Raw genomic sequence first — 24,238 nt, forward strand, 5'->3', positions numbered from 1 at the left:
GTAACTGTGTTTAATCACACTATACAATTTATTTGATTAAGTGCATACAATCAAACCCAGACAAACTATGTTTTTAAAGTCACGACAAAGCATTATCAATCTGCGATACATTGGTAATTCAAAATATAAAAGGCATGTATAAAAATCATTTCAATCGTATACATAATAAACAACGTCAGCATTGTGGTTTGGAAAGCAATTTCCGGCCTCTGAGAATTGTGTCTATTCTGTAAACCGGCGTCCCATTAAATCAATACAAAACTCATTATCAACTTTCCATCATTTCAAAATAATAGGCCTTGCCATATTTATGTTTTTCCTCTTTCAGCATAAATATTTTCGAGTCACGATTACAATTGTAGTCCGTATGATTCATGTGATGAGACGTTTGTAATTCATACGCTTTCAGGAGAGTTTCCCGTATTTTTGAGGTTCTCCGAAATACATCAGGCTCCTGGATGGTATTAATCGGAATTTGATCGATTGCATTGTGGGTAACTGTATCATCTTCATGACGTTTACGTTCTAAAAATAGAACTATTAATCTATACATCATTAAAGCAATAACAACACTGTTTTTTGATGTGAAAAACATATTTGTGTAACTTAACACATTGAAATGAAAAATAAGCATCATCCGAAGCACGAGAAATGGTAAATCTTGCAGCAATATTGAAACGATTATCCCAAAAACGTCTGTGTGGCCAACCCCAGTGTTGACACCTTTAATTGGTCTCACGAGATGATATCTCAGGGACTCTCGCCTCCTACGAGACGCGGTGAGAACTAACGAGAACTGTACTAGGCTCAACGACCAGATGCCAAGGATAACAAGGCACAACACCTTGTGGTACTGTACCTGTAAGAAATAAGACAAACGAATCATTTCAGTACATATTGCTAGTTTCTACAACGGACTATTAAATCAGCCATTTCGGACAACATACGAATAAAACAGTTCCAGAATTAAAGCCAGTGTAGAAGGATGAAAAAGTATGACACAGTTGTTAATGCGCCATTTAAACATCATATAGTAAGAAACTGTCAAACATTTATTTAGAATATAAGAGACTGATTGGTGAATGTATTTTTGAACATATCAAATATTTGGACATTCTCAGAAAAAAACGTAAGTATACACAATGATTTGTAGAAGCCTGAACACGCGCTAAATCATGACTTTAGCTTTGATTTATGAATTATACGGGCCGTACCTCTTGTTCATTAAATGCTTCAAAGAACTCCACAATGTCAGCTGCAGTGCCAATGTACACCAACAGCAACTGTGACAGCTGGTCATGCGTCAGTTTGCCTTTTGGTAAGAGCCAGCGACCCAGGATCAGAACAAGAAGAAGCATCTGTTCAAGCATTCGAATCCACTGGTCTGACGTCAACATGATGGGGATCCTCACCTCAAATCGAATCTAGGATTCAAAAATAATTGCTCATTCAAATGTGAAAAACTTCTAAGTTCACAAGCTAACTTTAGGGGAATTAAAGTTATTTATCTATCTTTCGATCTGCTCAAGCATTCGAATTCATGGTCTGACGTCAGCGGATTATTGGAATCCTCACCTTAAATCAAATCTTGAGTTCCAAATTAATTACTGATTATCGGAGATGTAAGTATAGTTAAAGCGAAGTTGATCGGATTTCAAAGGATTCATCTATATGATTTATGCTTAAATATTAATAGAGAGATTATTATAGATAATTCTAAGACGAGCGGATTTTAAAGGATTTATTTATAGTATTTGATTTAGGCTTAAAGACTATTGGAGAAATATGTATAGCTATTGTGGAGCTGAGAAGATTTTATGGAATTATGTATATGATTTATGCTTGAGGATTATTTTGAGGATTATTATAATAAGTGCGAAGAGGATCGTATTTTAAAGGATGCATGTATATGATGTAAGGTGAAAGATTATTGGAGGGCTTATAACAGTTAGTGCGAAAATGAACGGAATTCAAAGGATTCATATATTTGATAAAAGTTTAAGATTATTGGAGATATAAGTAAAGTTTGTGCAAAGATAAGCGTATATCAAAGGAATCATCTACATTATATAAGCTTAAATAATATTGTATTGATTATTATAGTTAGTGCGAAGATAAGCGGATTCTAAATGATACATTTATATGATGTAAATGGTATGATTATTGGAGATATATAACTGACGTTAGGAAGATTGGATTCCACCTAATATGTGACAACAGTTGGTAATCCATGCCAGAGTGTTACGAGAAACTGACGCTAGGACATTATAGTTCGACATTATTTACTGTCAAAACATAACGAATAGCTCGCGATGGCAATGTGTAAAAATGTTTTTTGCAATAAGCATTGCCTACAGATTAACGATGGTTTTATAATACAAACATAATTATAAGCATTTCTAGCACACCGGATAGGCATTTTCCGGTGAATTCAGCCGTGCTGGAAAACTCAATCTGGCATCCCCCCCATGCCAGATGAGTCACGCGCTGTGACGTAATAATTTCAATTTCTTTTATAATACACTTTATGTAACCATGATTATGAAATTTAAATAGATGAGTTCCATTTGCATTAACTTTAAAAAAATAACATTTAAAAAACAAAACAAAATAACCTTTAAAATACGTGATGTCGAAGGAACTTATTGACGTATGCAGTGAATACAAATTACTGCGCGCCATGACGTCAGTAAACATCATCGCACGCGCTTTTTGGTGATATGTACAAAAATGCGCTTTTTTATGTATTTTGTTCGCAAAAAATGTAATTTAATGTATGCTAAAAAAAATATCTATCATGTGTGTCCGTTCCGGATAGAAATATCCGACCCTCGGGCACGCTGCGTAGCCAGTAACTCGGCAAGCCTCGTTACCTGGCAACGCAGGTGCCCTCGGGTCGAATGTTTCTATCCGGAACGGGAACACATGACAGATATTATTAATCATGTTTTGAGATATAAATAATTTTGAACAATTGCACTGCAAGCAACGTACAATTCTAGTTTTGCAAAAACGGCATGCTGCTTTAAAGCTGCACTTTCACAGGTAGATAGTTTTGTCATTTTTTGTCTAAGAAGCAGCCGATTTTGGCATCAATGTCTTTAATTCAGTCATAAAATATAACACACAATAGCAAGATAGGTCTCTTCCGCCTGGTCTGACGTAAACATGATGGGGATCCTCACCTCAAATCGAATCTAGGGTTCTAGATCTCAATTGTTAGAAAAACGTCTTATGATTGCAATTTTCGTAAAGCGTTGGTAACGCATTTAGCCATAAAACATCAATTGTCGATCATAAATATAAAAACTGCGATTTAATCTGTCAGCCTTCTAATATCACTGGTTTCGAGACATTTACTTAAAAATTGGCTCATTCAAAGACAAAAAAACAACAACAAAAAAACGTCAAAACGGTCAGTATACAGTCAAGGTTGTTTTTTGTAATAGTGCAGCTTTAACATACTTATCAAAGGAGAAAAGAGTGATACCCACGCCTAGTACAGATCCGAGTGATGCACTCAGGTCCTCTAACCCATCTGGAGGGGTATCCGGGCCAATGGTGTCATTGTTCATCCGGGCTACTCGTACAGCACGTGTAAGGCGGCGCGCGCGCTTGTCGAACTCGTGTAGCTCAAGGAACCAAATGGCGGGAACTGACGTCAGCAAGTAGATGAACACACTCGGGCAAAATCTGAATAACACAATATAACGCAGAGATTCATGATAGGTACAGGATAGTGTATTTATAGATTGACTTGAATATATTAAAGATGCACTCTTACTCCCTAATACAATTGTTTTAATCTACCACAAAGGATGAATAAATGTCGAAAGCAATGGTTCTTTTAAAGGATACCGAGTTTAATTTGAAAGAAAGGTGCAGAAACACGGTATTTTCACCTTACGAGACAATAGTAGATCACAGTAAATCACTCACCAACCATTTGTGCGTTTTCAGCTATGAACCAGACGGTAACAATCTTGTTATCAGTAATTAATATTTTCCATAAATGCATTATTTAGTAAGTAGTTAAAGGTTTATCACTCAATATTATGTTTGTTATACATGCGTATGTATTGCTTTTGAATAAGAGTGTCACTTTAAGAATGGCTTCACATAACGAACGCATGTCTTAACATAACAAGTGACTCCGGAACTAATTAATTGACATTTGTTCACTATCAGTCTGTGATATGCAATGTTATATTTAAAATCTACAGTAAGCCAATGCTACACACAGCAAGTGTGTTTAACTCACTGAACAACTTTATTTGAACTGTGTTGAAATATAATTAATAAGATGTCACAAGCATTGTATCAGACAAATCATCCGCACAAACTACATGTACCTTTTCCATTCCTTTCCTTGTCTTTTCACAACAATCACCATTGTTTCCAAAAATAGTAACACAAGCGTGGAAGACAAGTACCAATATCGGCGTTCCTTTGTGACGTCAGCAAGCCGCCATATTGAAATAACGCCGTGTGACGCAAATAGCAGTCGAACAGACAGAGCTCGTGATATGGAAATATATCCCATCTGACGTCACTTCTGCTGAAATTAAAGAAAGCATAAGAAACCATTTGCAAAACGTTTCTAACGGTTTAAACCATAAAACATTAAATTTGGAATGGTGATATGGAAATCTGCGATCTGATCTTTTGGTCAGCAGTCTTTCATGACTGTTTTTCAGATATTTCGCAAAAATTTGCTAATTCCAAGACAAAAAAGTAAAAAAAGCTGAACACCGGTAAATCTGTGAGAGTGCAGCTTTAAGGCATCTATCTCGATTTTTTTCCATTAAAAAACCATGGATAAGACCGAACAATAAAAAAATATACACACAAAGTCACAAAACAACTAACAAGATAAAGACATATCAACACATGCCTCTAAATAAATGTTCGTGATTTCCTTTTTGCAATGTTATTTGTTGGAAAGAAATAAGTTCAGTTGCTACTACTGTATACATAAATTATGTAACTTATGATGAATAGAGGAATTTGAGAAAAAATAACTAAAACATTTTATCAGTATGCAGTGCAATGTGGTTTGTTTCAACCGAAATGCAAGGTTTAAAGGCAATCAAAGATGCATTGTAAGCAAACTATAAAAAAACATGCTTTAATGCACCGGTGCGCAATAAAACTCCCTATGGAATGTATGTACGTTTACATGTTCCGTGTATTTATTTTCAGAAATGAAAGAATACTTGCATATTTATTATAACTAAAACAGTTTTCGGGATTAAGTTTGACGCTGTGTGTCTGTTTCAAGTATTATTTTCTTTTTATAGCTTAATTCCGTTAATTAGTTCTAAAAAGAATGAATAATTAATTGCTGGAAATCTCTAAGCATCATGTGAGAACTGTTTCGTTTTAAAAGTTTTGCCGCAATAAATTGGAAAGATCTATCAGAAACAAACAGGAATAAAGAATTGTGACTACATTACCTATTTTTATATAAAGAAAGCATAGACAAAGTTGTATTCAATATAAATGGTTTGGAGTCTTATTTAAGGGGCACACTATATGTTGGACACGTAGCTTATAATTAAAAATACACATTGAAAATATTAATATATTTTAATCTGTACTAAAAACTTATGTTTTTTGTTTGTTTTGATCATTGAAATCAAATGAGTTAAACATTATTATGCATGGTAATAAAGATAAAAACATATTTAACCCATATTGTAAAAGCACAACTGATGACGTACTTAGCTAAGGACTATGAAAGCTTCAGTCATTAAAAAGAACAGTCCGATTGTTATAAAACAATACTGATACCAAATCATGAACATAACATTTCTGAATGTGTGCTCAAAGACTTAATCTTGTACTCAATATCTCTAATGTATTTTTTCTGCGCACGTGCACTTGTTTGCATGTTAAACAGTTAGAATATAATGAGAATATTTTGAGTGGCAATAATTTGCCCAACATTCATTGATTTAGGAGCCAGGGAAAGTAAACATATTTTATTTGTTTTTATTTCTATAACAAATTTTTGGGCTTTACTTTGAACTTATCAGTATCCCACAGAACCAAAATACATATGATTAAAATGATTGGAGATTGGTTTTGGGGTTCTTTTAAGAAGGAAAATTGGCTATATTAGTTTGAAATAAAGCATGTTGATGTATGATATTATCGCCGATAATGACATAAAGATGTTACCTTGGACAACTTTCAATCTGTTGGTGCAAGCATAAGAAGCAGACGTCGATAAAATTCTCATATTTTGAACTTTAAACTGCAGTATGAAAGCTGGAAATTATACATTTTACATTTAAAACATGAAAACATTTTTGATCGGCAGCACGGATTCACTAAATTGCAAAACGAACTCGTCACCCCTGAACCAATAAAGTTATGTAACAATATAAAAACATTGTGTACAATTTATGATCATATGTTAAATGTCAATGTTGCACATTTCAGGGCAATATAACGGAATCATATTTAGTTGAAATTTTACCTTTCCTTAAACTCGACACTTCCCTGAACTGATTTATTTATTTTTAAGAAAGTGTTAAGCTAATTGTATATACGGACACTTCAGTTTTTTAAATTGAAAACTACAATTTAAAGAACTATTTTTTAATGAAATATAACAAGTCCAAATTTTACACTTAAGTTAAAATATGTTAAAAATTCTTAAGATTCTTCTGTAATATGGACTCAGGATATACTTGCTTATGGATGCGTTCCACAGGTTAAGTGAACTTACTTTTGAAGAAGTCATTTTTGTTGATGACATATTTCGTTATCAGGCAGTAGGTAACGTACGATGCGTTTAAGAGTTCAAATGCAACGAGTGAACATCACATATTTCTTTTAATTAAATTTGAATTTTGCAAGAATATGTCAACCAGTAGATACACATGTTAACAAGATCAATATTTACGGTAAATGTCTCCCACTTATTAAAAATGGATAAGGTAAACAATATTTCTGCGTTTGAAAATTTAAATTTCGTGTAATATCGGCAAAAAAATCTTTCAGTAAAACCATCGGTCATATTGTGAGTGGATGTTAAGCCTCCAAATGATAGCTCGCTGAACAGACATATAAAAACAAGCATACGCATAAAAATTATGTCATATGTGCCATTAAAGCATTTTATGATACCATTACATATAATTGTCCTTCTTTCGCTGAAGCATCTATTTTGCCGGCATGTTAGAAATCCCACAAGGCGGTTACCCCAATAATTTTAAACACGACTGTCCAAAGGCATATGATTGTTAATTACTTTGTGACAAACGTGTTGTCTGGTCGCTTGATAAAATTGTAAAATAACTGAAAATTCTAATGGATGCAGATTTTTTAGTTTAACTTCAAAGCAAAATGATTATGTTTAGTTAATCAGTTTACTAGTTTTATTATTAAGAAACTATGAGGAGCGTACTTTAATGCAATGATGCGCAATAAAACACCCTAAGGTATGTATGCATAATCGTTTACATGTTCCGTGTATTTTTCAGAAGTAAAAGAATACTTGCATAAGTATTATAACAACAAGTATCTTCGGGATTAAGCTTAACTCTGCGTTTCTTTAGCATTTTCTTTTTATAGTTTTATTCCGTTTATTAGTGCTATAAGAGTTAGATTTTTAGTTGCTGGAATTCTCTAAGCATCATGTGAAAACTGTTACATTTTCAAAGTACTACATTAAGATCTTTCAGAAACAAACAGAAATAAAGATTTGTGACTACATTACCTATTTTTATATACAGTAAGCATAAACAAAGTTGTATTCAATATAAGTTTTTGGTCGTCTTGTTTAAGTGGCACACTTTATGCTGGACACGTAGCTTATTATTAAAAATACACATTTAAAAGGTTAAGATGTGTAAATCTAGACTAAAAACACTTGTTTGTTTTGATCATTAAAGTCAAATGAACTGAACATAATAATGCATGGTAATAGAATAAAAACATATTTTCTCTGCATCATTCAAGTGATAACCCAGAGAAAGTAAACATATTTTATTTCTTTTTTGAAACAAGTTTTGGGGCTATTTAGGATTCGGCTTTACTTTAACTCCGTCTCCCACAGAACCGAAATATATCTGGTTACAATGTTTGAAGGACGTTGTTTTGCGTTCTTCCAAGATGAAAATTGGCTATTTTAGTCTGAAATAAAGCATGTTGATGTATGTTAATATTTCTGATAATGACATAAATATGTTGCCTTGGACAACTTTAAATCTGTTGGTGCAAGTTTAAGAAGCGCAAGTTAATGAAATTCTCACATTTCGAACTTTAAACTGATGTACGAGAGCTGGAAATTATACGTTTTAAGCATGAAAACATATTTGATCGGCAGCACGGGTCACAACTACATTGCTAGAGAAAGTCGTCAACGCTAGACAACTGAAGTTATGTAACAATATATGTATAAACAATTCATGATCATATGTGAATGTTCAATATTGCACTGAAACATGTAAGGATATAAATACTTATGGTTGCGTTAAGTGAACGTACATTTAAAAAAAAAAAAATTTGTTGATGATATATTTTGTTATCAGACAGTAGGTTACGTACGATGCGTTCCAGATTCCCAATGCATCGAGTGAACATCACATATTTCTTTGAATTAAATTGGCATCTCGCATGAATTATGTCTACCAGTAGATAGATATTTTAACAAGATCAATATATACGGTAAGTATCTTCCACTCATTACAAATGGATAAGGTAAACAATATTTCTGCGTTTAAATATTTAAATTTCGTGTAGGTTTGACGTCTTATAGTTTCTGAGTAGAAAATTCTTCTATTTTCGTGTGTTATTGAGCAAGTTTAAGAAACATATGTCATAAACGTCGTGTACAAAGGATACGCTTATATAAGTTCATCAAACGTTTATTTTTTTAAATATTTGATTCCTTTTGTTTTGACGATTAACCTTAGACCAATATCGTTAAAATTCCTTTCCATACATTGTCTTTCCTATGCCTATAAATATTAGAAAATAATACTTTAAATACTTATGTGAAAAACTACAGAAACAAGCTCAGTAGCAGAAAGTTTAAACATAAACCCGGTTTAATGGCCCTGGGTAAACGCCAAAGACATTGAACACAAAAACAAAAAAAAATCAAAAACAAGAAACATGGAAGACCAGCACAAAACTCCACAAACAGCACAGTGCATACATACTTCTTATAAAAAACTAGGTATGTTTATCAAGGATTGTTATAATAATAGTTAAATTTCCGAAAATGTTTCATAACATACTGAGGATTGTTTTTTTTGCATTGTTGTATTGTTGTTAAATCTGTTCAGTGGTAGGAATGTGAAAACATATACACAATGTTTTAAATTTATTGTATATGATTAAAGAAAATTCTGAGCATTTAAGTGTATACTTGGTGACCAACATTATTATTAACATATAAAACACATTTTTCCTTGAGTCGATAAAGCTTAACATTATGATGTTATGTCATTCTTTCAACTATTTTACTATTAAATTTAATGCTTTTTTAACAAGTTTTAAATTAACAGGTATTATGCACTTATTCCTCAAGGGCTATAATTTTAAAATGCCCCATTTCCTCGGAACTCTTCAAAGAACAACATACAAAAAATGAGAACTCTTCAACACGAGAATAAGCATATTTCATAAGCATCTAATAATAATACATACCATTAGTAAAAGTTATAGAATTGTAACATCTCTTGGATACAGCTGTTAACATTAGTTCGGATGTGTATACACTTTTGGAATGGCGTGTCGATCAAGAGTCGAAACTATTTGCCTGACGTTGTGAGAGACCAAATGTAATATTGTTTGACATCTATAAGCCTCGGATGATTCTTTCCACGACAGAGAACAAGTGGTTTTGACTATTACTGACCAACACATCATTTAATAAGTAAATTTTTACATAAAATTGCCTACCATTATAAAATAAGACAATAATTCAGGATTTATGCAAATAACTATTTAAGATTTTGATGATCTGTGTTGTATTCACTCTTACCTTCGATGATAGAAGTTCCATGTTGGGGATATAAGTTAACCGAGCACCTGCAATTTGTACTGTGCATTTTATTTCTGAGTGATCTCTCTTGTTTCTTGGCAAACATGTAAACAAACAACTGTCTTTAACATAGAATATAAACTGCGATTTATTTTTAGGCCGTTTCTTTTTATTTATTTGATAACCGATCCACAGCCCATTTTTTTGAAAATCAATAGATAAATCCGTTATCCTTTTGTTTTTTTCTTCCTCCGACGTGGACATTTTTTATGTCTCAATGAAACTGAATGTGAAAACAGAATGTATCTAAATGTTTCTGCCACGCATTGATTGATCAGATGCCTTCACAAGTATTTGGTAATGACCACATTCCATATTCTAGGAATTGTTAAACGTTTTAATAAAGCTGAGATGTTTCGCAGCTTATCGATGAAGATGCGATGCACCATTAGTATAACATTTTAAAAACGCATTTAAAAGAAACATTTTTTTTATTTGAATTAATCAACAATCTAATGGCCAGTCGTGTTTTAAAACTATCGGGGTAGCATCCTAGGTGGGTTTTTATAAAGTAGCAAAAGAAGATGCTTCTATGCAAGAATAACAAATGTTGAATTATCCAAACAATGCTTTTATGGCACTTATGAAATATTGCGAGATTGACTAATAAACAAGATCAATATATATTATTTAAGTAGCTTCCCTAAGTTACAAATGGCTAAGGTAGACATTATTTCTGCGTTTAAATGTTTAAGGTCCGTGAAGGTTTGAGGTCTACTGAATTGTGAGTAGAGCATTCTTATATTTTCGTATGCTATCATATGGAGAAAGTAGTTAGAGGGATGTGTCATAAACGTCTTATTTAAAAGTAACACTTGCATAAGCACATCAAACGGAGTTTTAATATATATCCTTACTTTTATTTTGACGTTCAACGTTAGACCAACATAAAACAATGTCGGAAGAGTGATTATTCACAGAGGCTAAAGATAAACACACATTTCGAAAGTTTTATTGAAATACTTCATTGCCGATACTGTTTCATGGAACAATGTCTTTGTCCAGACCAACTGTACCACATATATATAGTGTATATCTAGACGCTCAACACTTAATGCCAGTCGTAGCAAGTAAAGTTCATGATATTGGCAAAACTCGTTTGGCCACTACTTTTATATAAATTGGTTTACAAAACCGGCGGGTCTATTTTTCCGAAAAGTACAAAAAAAATAAAAAATGAATTTCACTTTTTTTTCCAAATTATTTTCCCGACCGTATTGATTTTGGTGCGAAACGAAAGAAAAACGAACGGTAAGAGTACGAATGCAGTCGATTTTGACTGGTTTGTTGTTCCGTAGCCGTATTCGCCAATTTATGGTGATATTATGTGAGCCAGTCAACTGTTATGGCATCGCCGTTGGCAATGGCGGAATTGACGATAGCAGTCATTCTTTGTATGAAATAATTAATTAAAATATGCAGGAGCTGTTAAAATAACAATAGCAATAAACATTGGCAAATTTAACAGCCGACACAAACAATAGCTGTCACGTGATTGTTGTTTTTCCCCGCAAATTTAGGTCATGAAAATATTGTTGTTTATAGATAAAAAATAAAAGTGTCAGCGGCTGCCATCGAATTAGTAGACACAAATATCTGTAAATTATGTGTGAGAAAAACATTTTATAACATTTTATGGTTAAATATCAAATAAAAGTGCACTAAGTGGGAATGGTGAAATCGAAAGTTAATTTTCTAAGTTGACACCGGTGACCTAGCTTCACAAGTTCGGTAGGTGGTGTTTATGGATTTTAAATCACAAAATGGTTTGGAAATACTTGTCATTGTGTCAATGTAAAGCTTGTGTTTATTTTAGATTACATGTTTATTCATGTTTGGGTTAATAGTAGAGTAAACACAATGAAAGAGTTGAACACATGTGTCAATGCCAGGAGTTTTGTGCAAAACCTTTAGATAAAACAACACGGAAAACTATTTTGAATAAGTCCATTTCAATTTGTAATGAACTTGATATTTCACTATAAATGAGATTTGTTGTTGTAACCAAGGAATACTCTTTAAAATGAAAAATAAACAAGCATGAAGTATAGATAGATGCACTGTGAACGCATGTTTACACAAAATGGCGGAGTTGGGAGAAGATGAAAATGTCCTATACATAATTATGGATTTCTCTGTTACTATCATTGGTACATAAAGTTAAGTCACATGCAAGATTTAATATTTTGCTATGTGTTTTTTTATGTACTGATGTGGTAATTTGCTGCAAGATTTGAATTTGAAATGGATTTGGTGAACATCCCATGGTAAATATCCCGGTCCGAAAATATCCGGACTTAGCATGGATCAGGTTACACACAACTAGGACCCCTCATGGTATAGGTTGTATATACTCAAATCTAGGTCTAGTTTGGTTTTTAGTTTTTCAGGAATTGTTTTCGCAATATTAAAGCTCAAATGTCTTTATAAAATGCTACCTCCTTATTTACAAAATTGGTAATTATTTCACTTTATTGACAAAATCCAATATTAAAATAACTTAAACAATGTTTAGAAAATGTTATGTATTGTTTTAATACAGCGCAATTTTTGTGTATTTTAATGCGTTAAATTCGCCTCCTCTTTTTTCAATTTAATATTGGTAAGTTTTTAAGTGTTCTGCATTCACTTTTGCTTTAGCATACTCTTAAAGCTAAACAAATGTCTTGCTGAGTGATATTCAATGTATCTTTGATTAAAAGTGTAGTTTATACATGTAAACATGTTTTATAGTCAATATCATTGATGTTTTATATGCACAGTATGTAAGATTTAAACTGTGTGTTTAATAAGAACTTTGAAACTTTGAGTGTATTAAAACATGCATTACTAGCAGTTTAAGGATTTAAAATGACAAGTAAATGATATAAATTTTGACTGTGTTTATGTTGTTTTCTGATTTTCACCCTTTAAGAGTATGTTTTGTGACTTTTTTCCTTTTTTTTTTTTTTTTTTTTTTTTTTTTTTTCGACCACCCATTTTTTCCAAAAATTCTTGTAAACCAAAAAATAAAAAAGGAGTGGCCTAAGGAGCTTTCCAAGATTTAGCTTCACTTAAGGGCGCTACTTGGTTATTATCCGCATCCGCGGGAGCCGAAATATATATGGTTAAAATGTTTAAAGGATGGTTTTTGGGTTCTTCTTTGATATAAACTTTTTTTTAGTTTGAAATGAAACATCTTCGTGTATGTTCAACTCTCTGATACTAACATAAAGTTGTTGCCTTGGACAACTTATGATCTACTAGTGAAAGTATAAGAAGAAAACGTTGATGAAATTTTCAGATATGATGATCTTTAAACTGCTGTATGATTGAAAGCTGGAAATTATAAACTAAACATTTACACACATGAAAATAGTTTTGATCGGCAGAGAGGGTCCATTACATTGCTAGACGAATTCGTTACCGCTGTACCATTTAAGTTATGAAGAATCATAAATAAAATTCATAATCATATCGGAACTGTTAATATTGCACCAACATCTGTAACGACATATTTGCTTTCACAGGTTAAGATAACTTACTTTCGAAAATTATATTTATTTATTTGTGATATTTTATCCGATAAATGTTTTACAAAATGTAACAAAACAAACATGCAATTAATCCACTATTTAAGCCCAAGAAAATATGAAAAGTTCAAGGAATACCGAACTTTTGATCGGCCATATTAAAAAAGACAGCAACAACATTTGATTGGTGATTGATATAAATTGCTAATCCATATAACACTATTTTATTGTAGTAACGCTCTATCAACTTCAGGTATATACTATTGGCAATGTCTACTCACATATTTACATTTCTAAACGTTATCCGGTTTTCATTATTTTGCTGAAATGCATCAAATAAGTAGAACACCTTTTAAATCCAGCAAAAAGTGCATGTGTTTTGCCAGACTATTTTCAAACACATTCTATTTTCCGAACAAACCTAATCATGTATGTTTGAATGAAGCAGAAAGTGAAAACTGGAAATATCTGAATGCGTCTGCCAAGAATTGATTTTCTATCAGATGCCTTCACAAGTTATTGGTAATGCCCGCATTCCCTATTCTAGGGATTGGATTCTTAAACGTTGTAATCAATTTTAGGTGTTTCACAGCTGATCGAAAAAAGGTACACCATTAATATAACATTTTATTGACAAATCTAAAATAAAAATATGTTTGCAATGTGTTTTGACAATTTAAAGAAAGAATATTGCTACAGTTGGCGTGAAGTGTTGAGTGGGGGCCGCAACAGGTCTTCCTACAGTCTAGATATACATTTTTGCATATGTAACAAGGTTTTAAATATTGAGTTATATTGAACAGTTGGTCTAGACGAAAACAGTATCTCATGTATAAATATCGGCCATGAAGTGTTGAAATATAAGCATTTGTCATATTCAAGATGGATGTTAAGCCTTTAAATGATAGCTTTTCCGATTTTGTTCTCAAAATCAATGGCACTGAAAGGTCGACGAAAAACAAGCAATATTTATATTCGTTAAGCATAAACAAAATTGTATTCAATATGGGGCGTTTGAGGGGCACACTAAGGTTGGCTACCAATATAATAATGATAATACATACATATTGATTGTTTTAATCTGTACTCAAATATTCTGTTTTTATGTTTGTTTTGATAATTAAAGTCAATGAGTTAAACTTAATTATGGATTTAAAAGAAATATCAATGCTTCTGCATCTTTCAATTGAAAACGTATTTTATGGCCGTATTAAACACGATTGATGATTGTTTTTTGCTACAGACTGAAAGGCTTCTTTTATAGTAAAACTAGCAGCGCTGCATTTTACCTAAGTTACCAATAAATTCATTTATGGAACTCCGAAAGTACACTTTTCCTCTATGATCCTTTATGACAGCAAAACACTTAGTTTCCATACACATTTTCACACGAATCGTAGCTCGGTATCATTTAAGTAGTACCCTTATTTTTCGAAAACTTTCAGAAGATTCAATATTCAATATATATTGGGATGGACCTAAAAACCCCTACATAGATGATGCTAAAGTTTCTAAATTTTAACCAAAGTCTTGTTTAAAAGTGGAAAGTCTATATAAACACACAACTGAAATTAATCAACCTGAATGCCTTATTTTGTTTCACTCATTTGACTTTAAAGGTCAGACCAAAAAGCATATGATTTGTGCACTGATAAAAATATTAGCCGTTATAAATGTATTATTATTATTTAATTATTTGTGGATATAGCATGATTATGTGTGTTTTCTTGTTTTTATCATTAAAGTCAAATGAGTTGAATATAATAAGGCATCAAAACTAATGCGCTCCTTTTGTGCATCCAGTATTAAACTCCTTACGGAATGTATGCTCGTTTACATGTTCCGTGTATTTATTTTCAGAGGTGAAAGATTACTTGCATATTTTTTATAACTAAAACAGTTTTCGAGATAAAATTCGATTTTGCGTGTCTGTTTCAAGTAGCATTTTTTTATAGTTTAATTCCGTTAACAAGTGCAAAATGGAATATTTAATTACTTGCAGAAAATTTCTTAGAAGCACTCGCCATGTGGAAACTCTAACATTGTTGAAGGTTTTGCTGTAATGAATTCGGAAGAACAAACAGAAATAAAGATTTGTAACAAATTTACTTTCATCTATATATTTTTATATATTTATATGCGATAATCATAAACAGAGCTGTATTCTATATAACTGGGCTGGGTCATTTTTTAAGTGGCACACTTACCGGTTTGCCACGAATCTAATAAAACGCATTGATAGAGGTGCATATGTTTAAATCCCTACTCAAATCATGTTTTTTGGTTGTTTTTGATCATTTAAGTCAAATTAGTTAAACATAATAGTGCATTAGAATAAAAGAGTTTTCTGCACTATTTAAGTGATAACCTATATTGTGCAAAAAAACAACAATTGATGACGTATTCAGTTCAGGTGATAACCTATATTGTGCAAAAAAACAATTGATGACGTATTCAGTTCAGGTGATAACCTATATTGTGCAAAAAACCCAATTGATGACGTATTCAGTTCAGGTGATAACCTATATTGTGCAAAAAAACAATTGATGACGTATTCAGTTCAGGTGATAACCTATATTGTGCAAAAAAAAACACAATTGAAGACGTATTCAGTTCAGGTGATAACCTATATTGTGCAAAAAAAACAATTGATGACATATTTAGTTCAGGTGATAACCTATATTTTGCAAAAAAAACAATTGATGACGTATTCAGTTCAGGTGATAACCTATATTGTGCAAAAAAACAACAATTGATGACGTATTCAGTTCAGGTGATAACCTATATTGTGCAAAAAAATAATTGATGACGTATTCAGTTTAGGTGATGACCTATATTGTGCAAAAAATCAATTGATGACGTATTCAGTTCAGGTGATAACATATATTGTGCAAAAATCAAATGATGACGTATTCAGTTCAGGTGATAACCTATATTGTGCAAAAAAACAACAATTGATGACGTATTCAGTTCAGGTGATAACCTATATTGTGCAAAAAAACAATTAATGACGTATTCAGTTCAGGACTATGAAAGCTGCAGTCATAAAAAGAAACAGGTCGATTGTTATAGAACGATACGAAATCATGAACATAACAATTTAGAAAGTGTGCTCAAGGACTTAATCACGAACGTAATCTCTATAATGTATTGTTTCTGCGCACGTGCACTTGTTTGCTATATTAAATAGTTTCAAAATAATGAGAACATCTTTAGTGCCGATAATATTGATAACGTTATTAAACTGTGGAACTTGGTGAAGTAAGCAATTTTTATTTTTATTCTAAAAACAAGTTTTTGGGCTATCCAGGATTCGGCTTTACTTTAAACTTAACGTATCCCACAGAACCGAAATACATGCGGTTAAAATGTTTGAAGAATGGTTTTTGGCTCTTCCAAGAAGGAAAATTGGCTGTTTAGTTTGAAATAAAGCATGTTGATGTATGTTCGTCTCAACAAAAAAGACATAACAATGTTAAACATTTATAAATAGTAAAATTTTCAAAAATGTTTCATAACTAACGAAGGATGCTTTTCTTGCATTGATTTGTTGTTGTTAAATCTATTCAGTTAACTTTGTAGTATCTGATTTAATATTTTAATTTATAGTTGGTGATCAACAATATAATATGTTTTAACACATTTTTTTAATTTCCCTTGAGTCGATAAAGCATAACATTATGATGTTATGTCATTCCTTCAACTGGGAAAATGCTTAATTTAACTAGTTTCAAATCAACAGGTATTATGCACTCATTCCTCAAGGGCTATAATTTAAAAAAAAGCTCCATTTCCCTTAAACCTTTCAAAGTACAAAATAAAATCATTTAGGAACTCGTCATCACGTCGAGTATATGCATATGTCAAAGTGTCTAGGATAATATATACCATGAGTAAAAGTTATTTAATTTTAACACCTTTTGTAGACAGCTGTGTACAATAGTTCGGATGTGTATACACTTTCGGAGTGGCTTTCCGATCAAAGACGAAACTATTTCCCCGACGTTGGAAAAGAAAAAATATAATATAAGAATATAATATTGTATAAGACCCAGAAGCCTCGGATGATTCAATCATCGGCAAAAAGGAAGTAGTTTTGAATATAACTGATCGACATGCCATTTGATAGGTAAATTATTATATGACATTGCCTAAAAATGACATTGCCGGAATAATTCAGGGTTTTAACAAGAACATTCAATGTTTATTAACTGTTTTTATTAACTGTTTTTTCTTCACTCTAATCTTCTATGATAAAAGTTCCATGTTGAGGCTAAAACTTAACCGAGCACCGGTACTGTGCATTTCATTTCGGAGTGACCTCTCTTGTTTCTCGGAAATCATGTTAACAAACAACTATCTTATGAGATTAAAATTCATCCCCATTTTTTTCTTCGATCTTTACTAGTTTTTATTGAATAACGGATCCACCGCCCAATTATTTTGAAAATAAAAAAAATTCGTTATCCTTTTGTTTTTTCTTCCTCCTACGTGGACATTTTGGTCTACTCCTGTAAAAATGGTTGTCTGATCCTTTGTTACAGTAGGGTCTAGTTTAATATCTGTTTTCAAAATGGCGGCCTCAATAAAGCAAAGGCCGTTCATCAAATAAATTCTCGATTTCAAATCACCCTCTTCATCTTAATAAGAACTGACAACCAAAACTTTAAGTAATGTTATCGTTTCAGCTTCAGGTAAGGCAAAATTAGTCTCTATTTGAGCGTCAACCGATGAAAAAGACTAGACGGAGGCACCACTAAAAATGACCGGCCAAACGGTCCTTTATTTCGGAACCGGTTCCGCAAGGCCGATGTCTGTACCATTGGTAAGAGTAAGTACCAATCAACTTAAAAGACACACTATTCATAATTAAAATGTTATGAAATCCTAGGTAGAATTGGCCAGATCCAGTGTTTAGCTTTAATGGACTTCAATGGTGATTTTTTATTGGCGAACCTGTAAACCAACGACCCATTTAATAGAACGCATGTTTCCCACTTGTAACACTCCTCCTCCTTTTAAACTAGGTATAAGTTTTTATAAATAATTATGATTTAATGGGCTTAAAGTGCGCCATCCCACGAATATGACGCAACAAACTAAAACTGAGCATTCCCAGCATCCACCAGTTATATTAAACTCTTAAAAATGTTTGAAATATTTAATTTTTAGAATTGTAGAGTCTAACGCTGGTGAAGCCAACGAGAATGAATCTATGAAGGCATCCACTGTGGAACATATACGGAGACCACCTTCTCTTCAAGTAATTATAGCAACGCGAGCATGCGATAAACAAGAAAACTATTTATTGTTAAAGGGATACGCAACTATTTGTCGACAAATAAACTTATAATTGGTGATTGATAAATATATTGTGGAGCTCTGCTATAATACTTTATTACAGTACGCTCTAACAAAGTCACGTATTTACATAGTTTTCATTCTTTGCAGAAATTCCTCAAATGCGAAACACACGTTCATCATCATTATGTCCAACAAAATGCCCATGTAATTTGCCACAAAATGTTCAAGGTTAGTTTCAAACACATTCTTGTTTATAACTTAATCATGTATGTCCCAATGAAATTAAATCTAAAAACTGAAAGTTTCGAAATGCTTCTGCATAGATTTTCTATCAAATGCTTTTACAAAAAAATGTAAATGGCCGCATTCCCTATTCTAGGGATTGTTTTTGAACGTTTTAATAAAGCTGAAGTGTTTCGCAGCTTGCCAGTGAATATCCACCATTAGTATAACATTTTAATAACGCATTTAAAACAAAAGCGTTTTTGAAACGTATTTTGCCAATTTCATGAACGGTAATTGCTACAGTTTGCATGAAGTATTGAGCGGAGGCCGCAAAACGTCTACAGTCTAGATAATACCATTGCATATGTGTAAGGTTTAAATAATGAGTTCAATTTAACAATTTGGACAAAGATAGTGTTCCATGAAACAGTATCGTCAATAAAGTGTTCCATGAAACAGTATCGTCAATGAAGTGTTCCATGAAACAGTATCGTCAATGAAGTGTTCCATGAAACAGTATCGTCAATGAAGTGTTCCATGAAACAGTATCGTCAATGAAGTGTTCCATGAAACAGTATCGTCAATGAAGTGTTCCATGAAACAGTATCGTCAATAAAGTGTTCCATGAAACAGTATCGTCAATGAAGTGTTCCATGAAACAGTATCGTCAATGAAGTGTTTCAATATAAGTTTTGGTAATATTTTTAGTGTCTCAGTCCTCTGAATACTCAATCTTCCGACTTTGTTTTAGTTTGATCATAAGAAATGCATATATAAATTAAAACTTCGTTTGAGGTACTTATGCAAGTGTTCTTTTTAAAAAGACGTTTATGACATATCTCGCTTACAACTTTCTCAATTCGATAGCGTATGAAAATATAAGAATGATCTACTAGTAGACCTCAATCCTACAGGGAACCTAATGCTAGATAATGTCTATCTTACACATTTGTAACGTGGGGAAGCTACTTTAAAAATATATATTGATCTTGTTTGATAGTCAAATATGTTATATGTGCCATACAAAGCAATGTTTGAATAAGTAAACAATAAATTGTCTTTCTTGCATAAAAGCATCTTCTTTTTGTCCTTATTAACAATCCCACAAGATTGCTGTCCCGATCGTCTTAGAACACGACTGACCATAAGGTGGTTTATTACTTTGTGACGAATGTATTGTAGTATGGCTTGGTAAGATATAACTGATTATTCTAATGAGACCAGTATGTATGTTATGAATACTATTTTACTTGTTCCGTTTACGTATTTCCAGACGTGAAAGAATCCTTGTATATTTAGTATAGCTACAACAGTTTTCTGCATTAATTTTGACTCTCCGTGTCGTTTTCAAAAAGCATTTTCTTTTATAGCTTAACTCCAATAATTAATGCAAAAAGGAATGAGTAATAAATTGCAGAAATTCTTTGTAAAGCACGCTTCATGTGGGAACCCTTATTCTTCCAAAGTGTTGCTGTAATAAATTGGGAAAATCTTTACGAAATAAACAGATATAAAGTTTTGTAACTATTTTACTACATTATCTCTATTTCTAGAAGTATAAACAAAGTTGTATTCAATATGGGGATATTTTTGCATGATTATGTTAAATTCATAAGGCTCTTAAGATTACAACAAAAAGATCTGTGTACTGATAAAAAAACAATAATATAGCTATATTTTGGCATTTGTTTTTTACTGGAAATGTTTGACCTAGTAGGTATTAGCCATATGAATTGCGTTTATAAAGGCTTGTAAATTTTATCACGCATCATTTTCTTATTGTTTTTAAATCATGAGTGTCAAACGAGATTAACACAAAAATGCATTCAAATAAAAACATTCTTTTTCGTTGATCAGGTGGGTTTTCTACCTAGATTATGCTACTTTTGACAAATGTTTGATACCGTTTATAGCGAGAGACTATGACCTTGTTCACTAAACAAGGATAACTCCATGCATGGATACTTATACATTTAGTCAGACCGATACTAAACTAGCAGAGCTTTCGGAACAACGAATGTACACATTCAGTCATAAAAAGGTACAAGCCGAATGTTATAGCACAAAATAATCAAAATCATGATTTTGCCCATGGACTAAATCTTAAACTTAATCTCCCTAATGTTCTCATTTTGCACACGTCCACTTGTTTTTTGAATGCCGATAATTTGCTGCACATTGATACTACAATATGGCAAAGTAAAAATTTGATTCAAATAAATAGAATATTCTATTATTATGGCAACCAAGTAGGAATTAAAATGCTGAATACATTTTTTATGACACATATTTCTTAAATCTTGCTCGATAAAATAACATATTGAAACATAAAAAAACTCTGCTTACAAACTCTTTTACCTAAAACCAACACGAAACTCAAATATTTAAACGCAGAAATAATGTCTACCTTAATAATTTGTAATGTTGGGATAGCTTTCTAAAATGTAATCTTATTTACTGGTCAATTTCGCAAAACGTCATTTGAGTCATAAAAGTAGTGTGTGATCATATAAATCATGTCAATTCCCTGCAAATTATGTGCGAAATGAGCCAATGGAGACAAACATTATGATGTTATGTCGTAATTCTTTCATCTCTCTTACTTTTAAAGAAAATGCTCAATTGAAATAGTTTTAAAAGAAAAAAAGGTCTTATGCACTTATTACTCAAGGGCTGTACTATATTTTCCCCAAATGATTTAAAATGTAAAATAAAGTTCATTTGAGAACTCTAAATTACAAGTATAAGCATATGTTTTGAGCATATTCGTGTAGCAAGGGTAAACGTTATGACTTGTACTTCATCTCGTGAATTCAGCTGTGTACAATAGCTCTGATGAGTATTCACTTTCGGAATAGGGGGTCTGTAAAAAATCAAAACTATTTGCCCCAAATTGGGAAAGAACTAAAAACATATAATATGAGTCCCATCAGCCTCGGATAATTCATTCCACGACCAAAAAGCAAGTGGTTTTGACTATAACTGACCAACACGCAATTTAATAAGAAAATTATTGCATGCCATTACATGACATTATACAATGAAGTAATAATTCGGGTTTTTAACAAGAATTTGTTTATTATCTGTTTTGTATTTACTCCAATATTTGATGTAAGAAGTTCCATTTTGAAAGCTAAAAGTAAACTAACACCGGAAATTTCTTCTGTACATTTTAGATTTGGATGGGCTCTTTGTTATTAGGCAAAATGTAAACAAACTCATGTCAGATAACTTTGTGTATGAACCGCGTTTGAATTGTTACATATACAAAATACATTATCAACCATATACAAAAACTATTTATTGATGGTTGATATACATTGCTGATCCATCCAATAATGTATTATATAAGTAACTATCAAATTCCCGTATTTAAATATAATATTGACAATGTAAATTGACATTTAAATACGATATCCAGTTTTCATTATTTTGTTGAAATTCATCAAATGCCCAAAACACGTTTTAAACAATCAGCTCTAACAAATAGCGCATGTAGTTTGCCACAAATGTTCAAGGAAACTTTCCAAACACATTCTATTTTTCGAACATGTACGTCTCAATGAAGCTGAAAGAGACAACTTTACACATTATATGAATGCGTTTGCCACGCATTTATTTTCTATCAGATGCCTACACAGGTAATTGGTTTGACAGCATCCTAACTTCTAGGGATTGAGATCTCTTATATGTTTTAATAAAATTAAGGTGATTCGAGTTAACCGATTAGGATGCACCATTAATATAACATTATAACAAATTAAGAATTAGAAATATAAGAAACGTGTTTGCTAATTTTATGAATAAGAATTGCTTCAGCTGGCGTGAAGTGTTGAGTGGGCGCCGCAAATCGTAAACAGTCTAGATATATACTACTGCATATGAAGCAAGTTTTAAAATTGAGCAATAATAAACAGCTTGTCTGGACGAAAACAGTGTTTCACGTAAAAAAAATCGGCAAAGATATGTTTCAGTAAAACCATCTGTCATATTGGGAGTGTTTGTTGAGCCTCCAAATGATCGCTGTCCAGATGATGTTTTCAAAAGCAATGGTACTGAACAGACAAGAAAACAAGGATACGCATATGTCATATGTGCCATAAAAGCATTTTTGGGATAACAAAACAACAAAAAAACAGTTAATTATCTGGAAAGCCACCAGCCCATGCAAACATCACACAAAACATACATGAAAACTACTTGTGCAAATTAATGAGCATTGATTAAATAATAGTATCTGTCAAACCATAGATAAAACACATTTTGATACAATGACATTGATAACTTATATATACAATACGATATACTAACAGTCAAAACTTGTAACAAGTATGTAATGTTTATTCCTGGAAAAGTGAATTTCTCTTTTCAAAAGCTGAGTACGAATAGCGTGCAGTTTTGTTCACAACATGCTGAATATTACAAGACATCAATATATTAAACTTAATTATAATTGGGTTCTCATAATATTTAACATTCATATATATTCTTGTCTAATAGTATCATATAAAGGACATGCCAAAAGAAAACGATATTCTGTCTCTACAACATCTTTACAACGAGGACAAAATCTTAACTGCCTTTCAACATTCGTATAACGGCCACGTTCGATTGCTAGCGTATGAGCTGAAGCTCGAAAACGAGCATACACGGGATAACATAACATATAGTTGTCCTTATTCCGCTGAAGCATCTGTTTTGCCGGCTTGTTAGAAACGCCACAAGGTCATTTCCTCAATAGTTTTAATAAGATTTACCTTTTGCGTTTTATCTTTATTAAGGATTGTTGGAATAAGAGTGAGCTTTGTGCACATAAAATGGTTTAAACCCCCAGTAAATTTACATTTTACTGACCGTTACAAGGCGGTACCAACAATTTTTGATAAAAATACCTATGTTTTATAAATAGTATGTATGCACTGTGCTGTTTGTGGAGTTTTGTGCTGTTCTTCTATGTTTCTTGGTTGTGATTTTATGTTCTATGTCTTTGGCGTTTACCCAGTGCCACTAAACCGGGGTTATGTTTAATTTTTTTGCTACTGAGCTTGTTTCTGTAGCTTTTTGCCTAAATATTAAACTGCAATGGCATATACTTGTTTATTTCTGTGTGGCAAATTCGTTTCCAGGTCGATTG

General features: G+C 32.3%; 1 protein-coding gene across 4 annotated transcripts in view; it reads right to left on the bottom strand.

Annotated features, from left to right (window-relative positions):
* LOC128203501 (transmembrane protein 26-like) overlaps window positions 1-24,238 on the bottom strand; it is a 78,165-nt gene continuing 53,927 nt past the window's right edge. For 3 of the 4 annotated variants that reach the window (XM_052904934.1, XM_052904937.1, XM_052904935.1), the window contains exons 2-5: window positions 4,353-4,555; window positions 3,495-3,693; window positions 1,215-1,424; window positions 1-859 (exon numbers count right to left, since the gene is read on the bottom strand). In XM_052904934.1, the coding sequence (XP_052760894.1) occupies window positions 269-859; window positions 1,215-1,424; window positions 3,495-3,693; window positions 4,353-4,543 (1,191 nt within the window). In that variant the 5' untranslated portion in view covers window positions 4,544-4,555 and the 3' untranslated portion in view covers window positions 1-268. Of the gene's footprint in view, window positions 860-1,214; window positions 1,425-3,494; window positions 3,694-4,352; window positions 4,559-24,238 lie in introns of all 4 variants that reach the window. The other variant, XM_052904938.1, reaches the window with a different exon arrangement.

Source organism: Mya arenaria, chromosome 9, assembly GCF_026914265.1.
Source record: "Mya arenaria isolate MELC-2E11 chromosome 9, ASM2691426v1".
Taxonomy (NCBI): Eukaryota; Metazoa; Mollusca; class Bivalvia; order Myida; family Myidae; genus Mya; species Mya arenaria.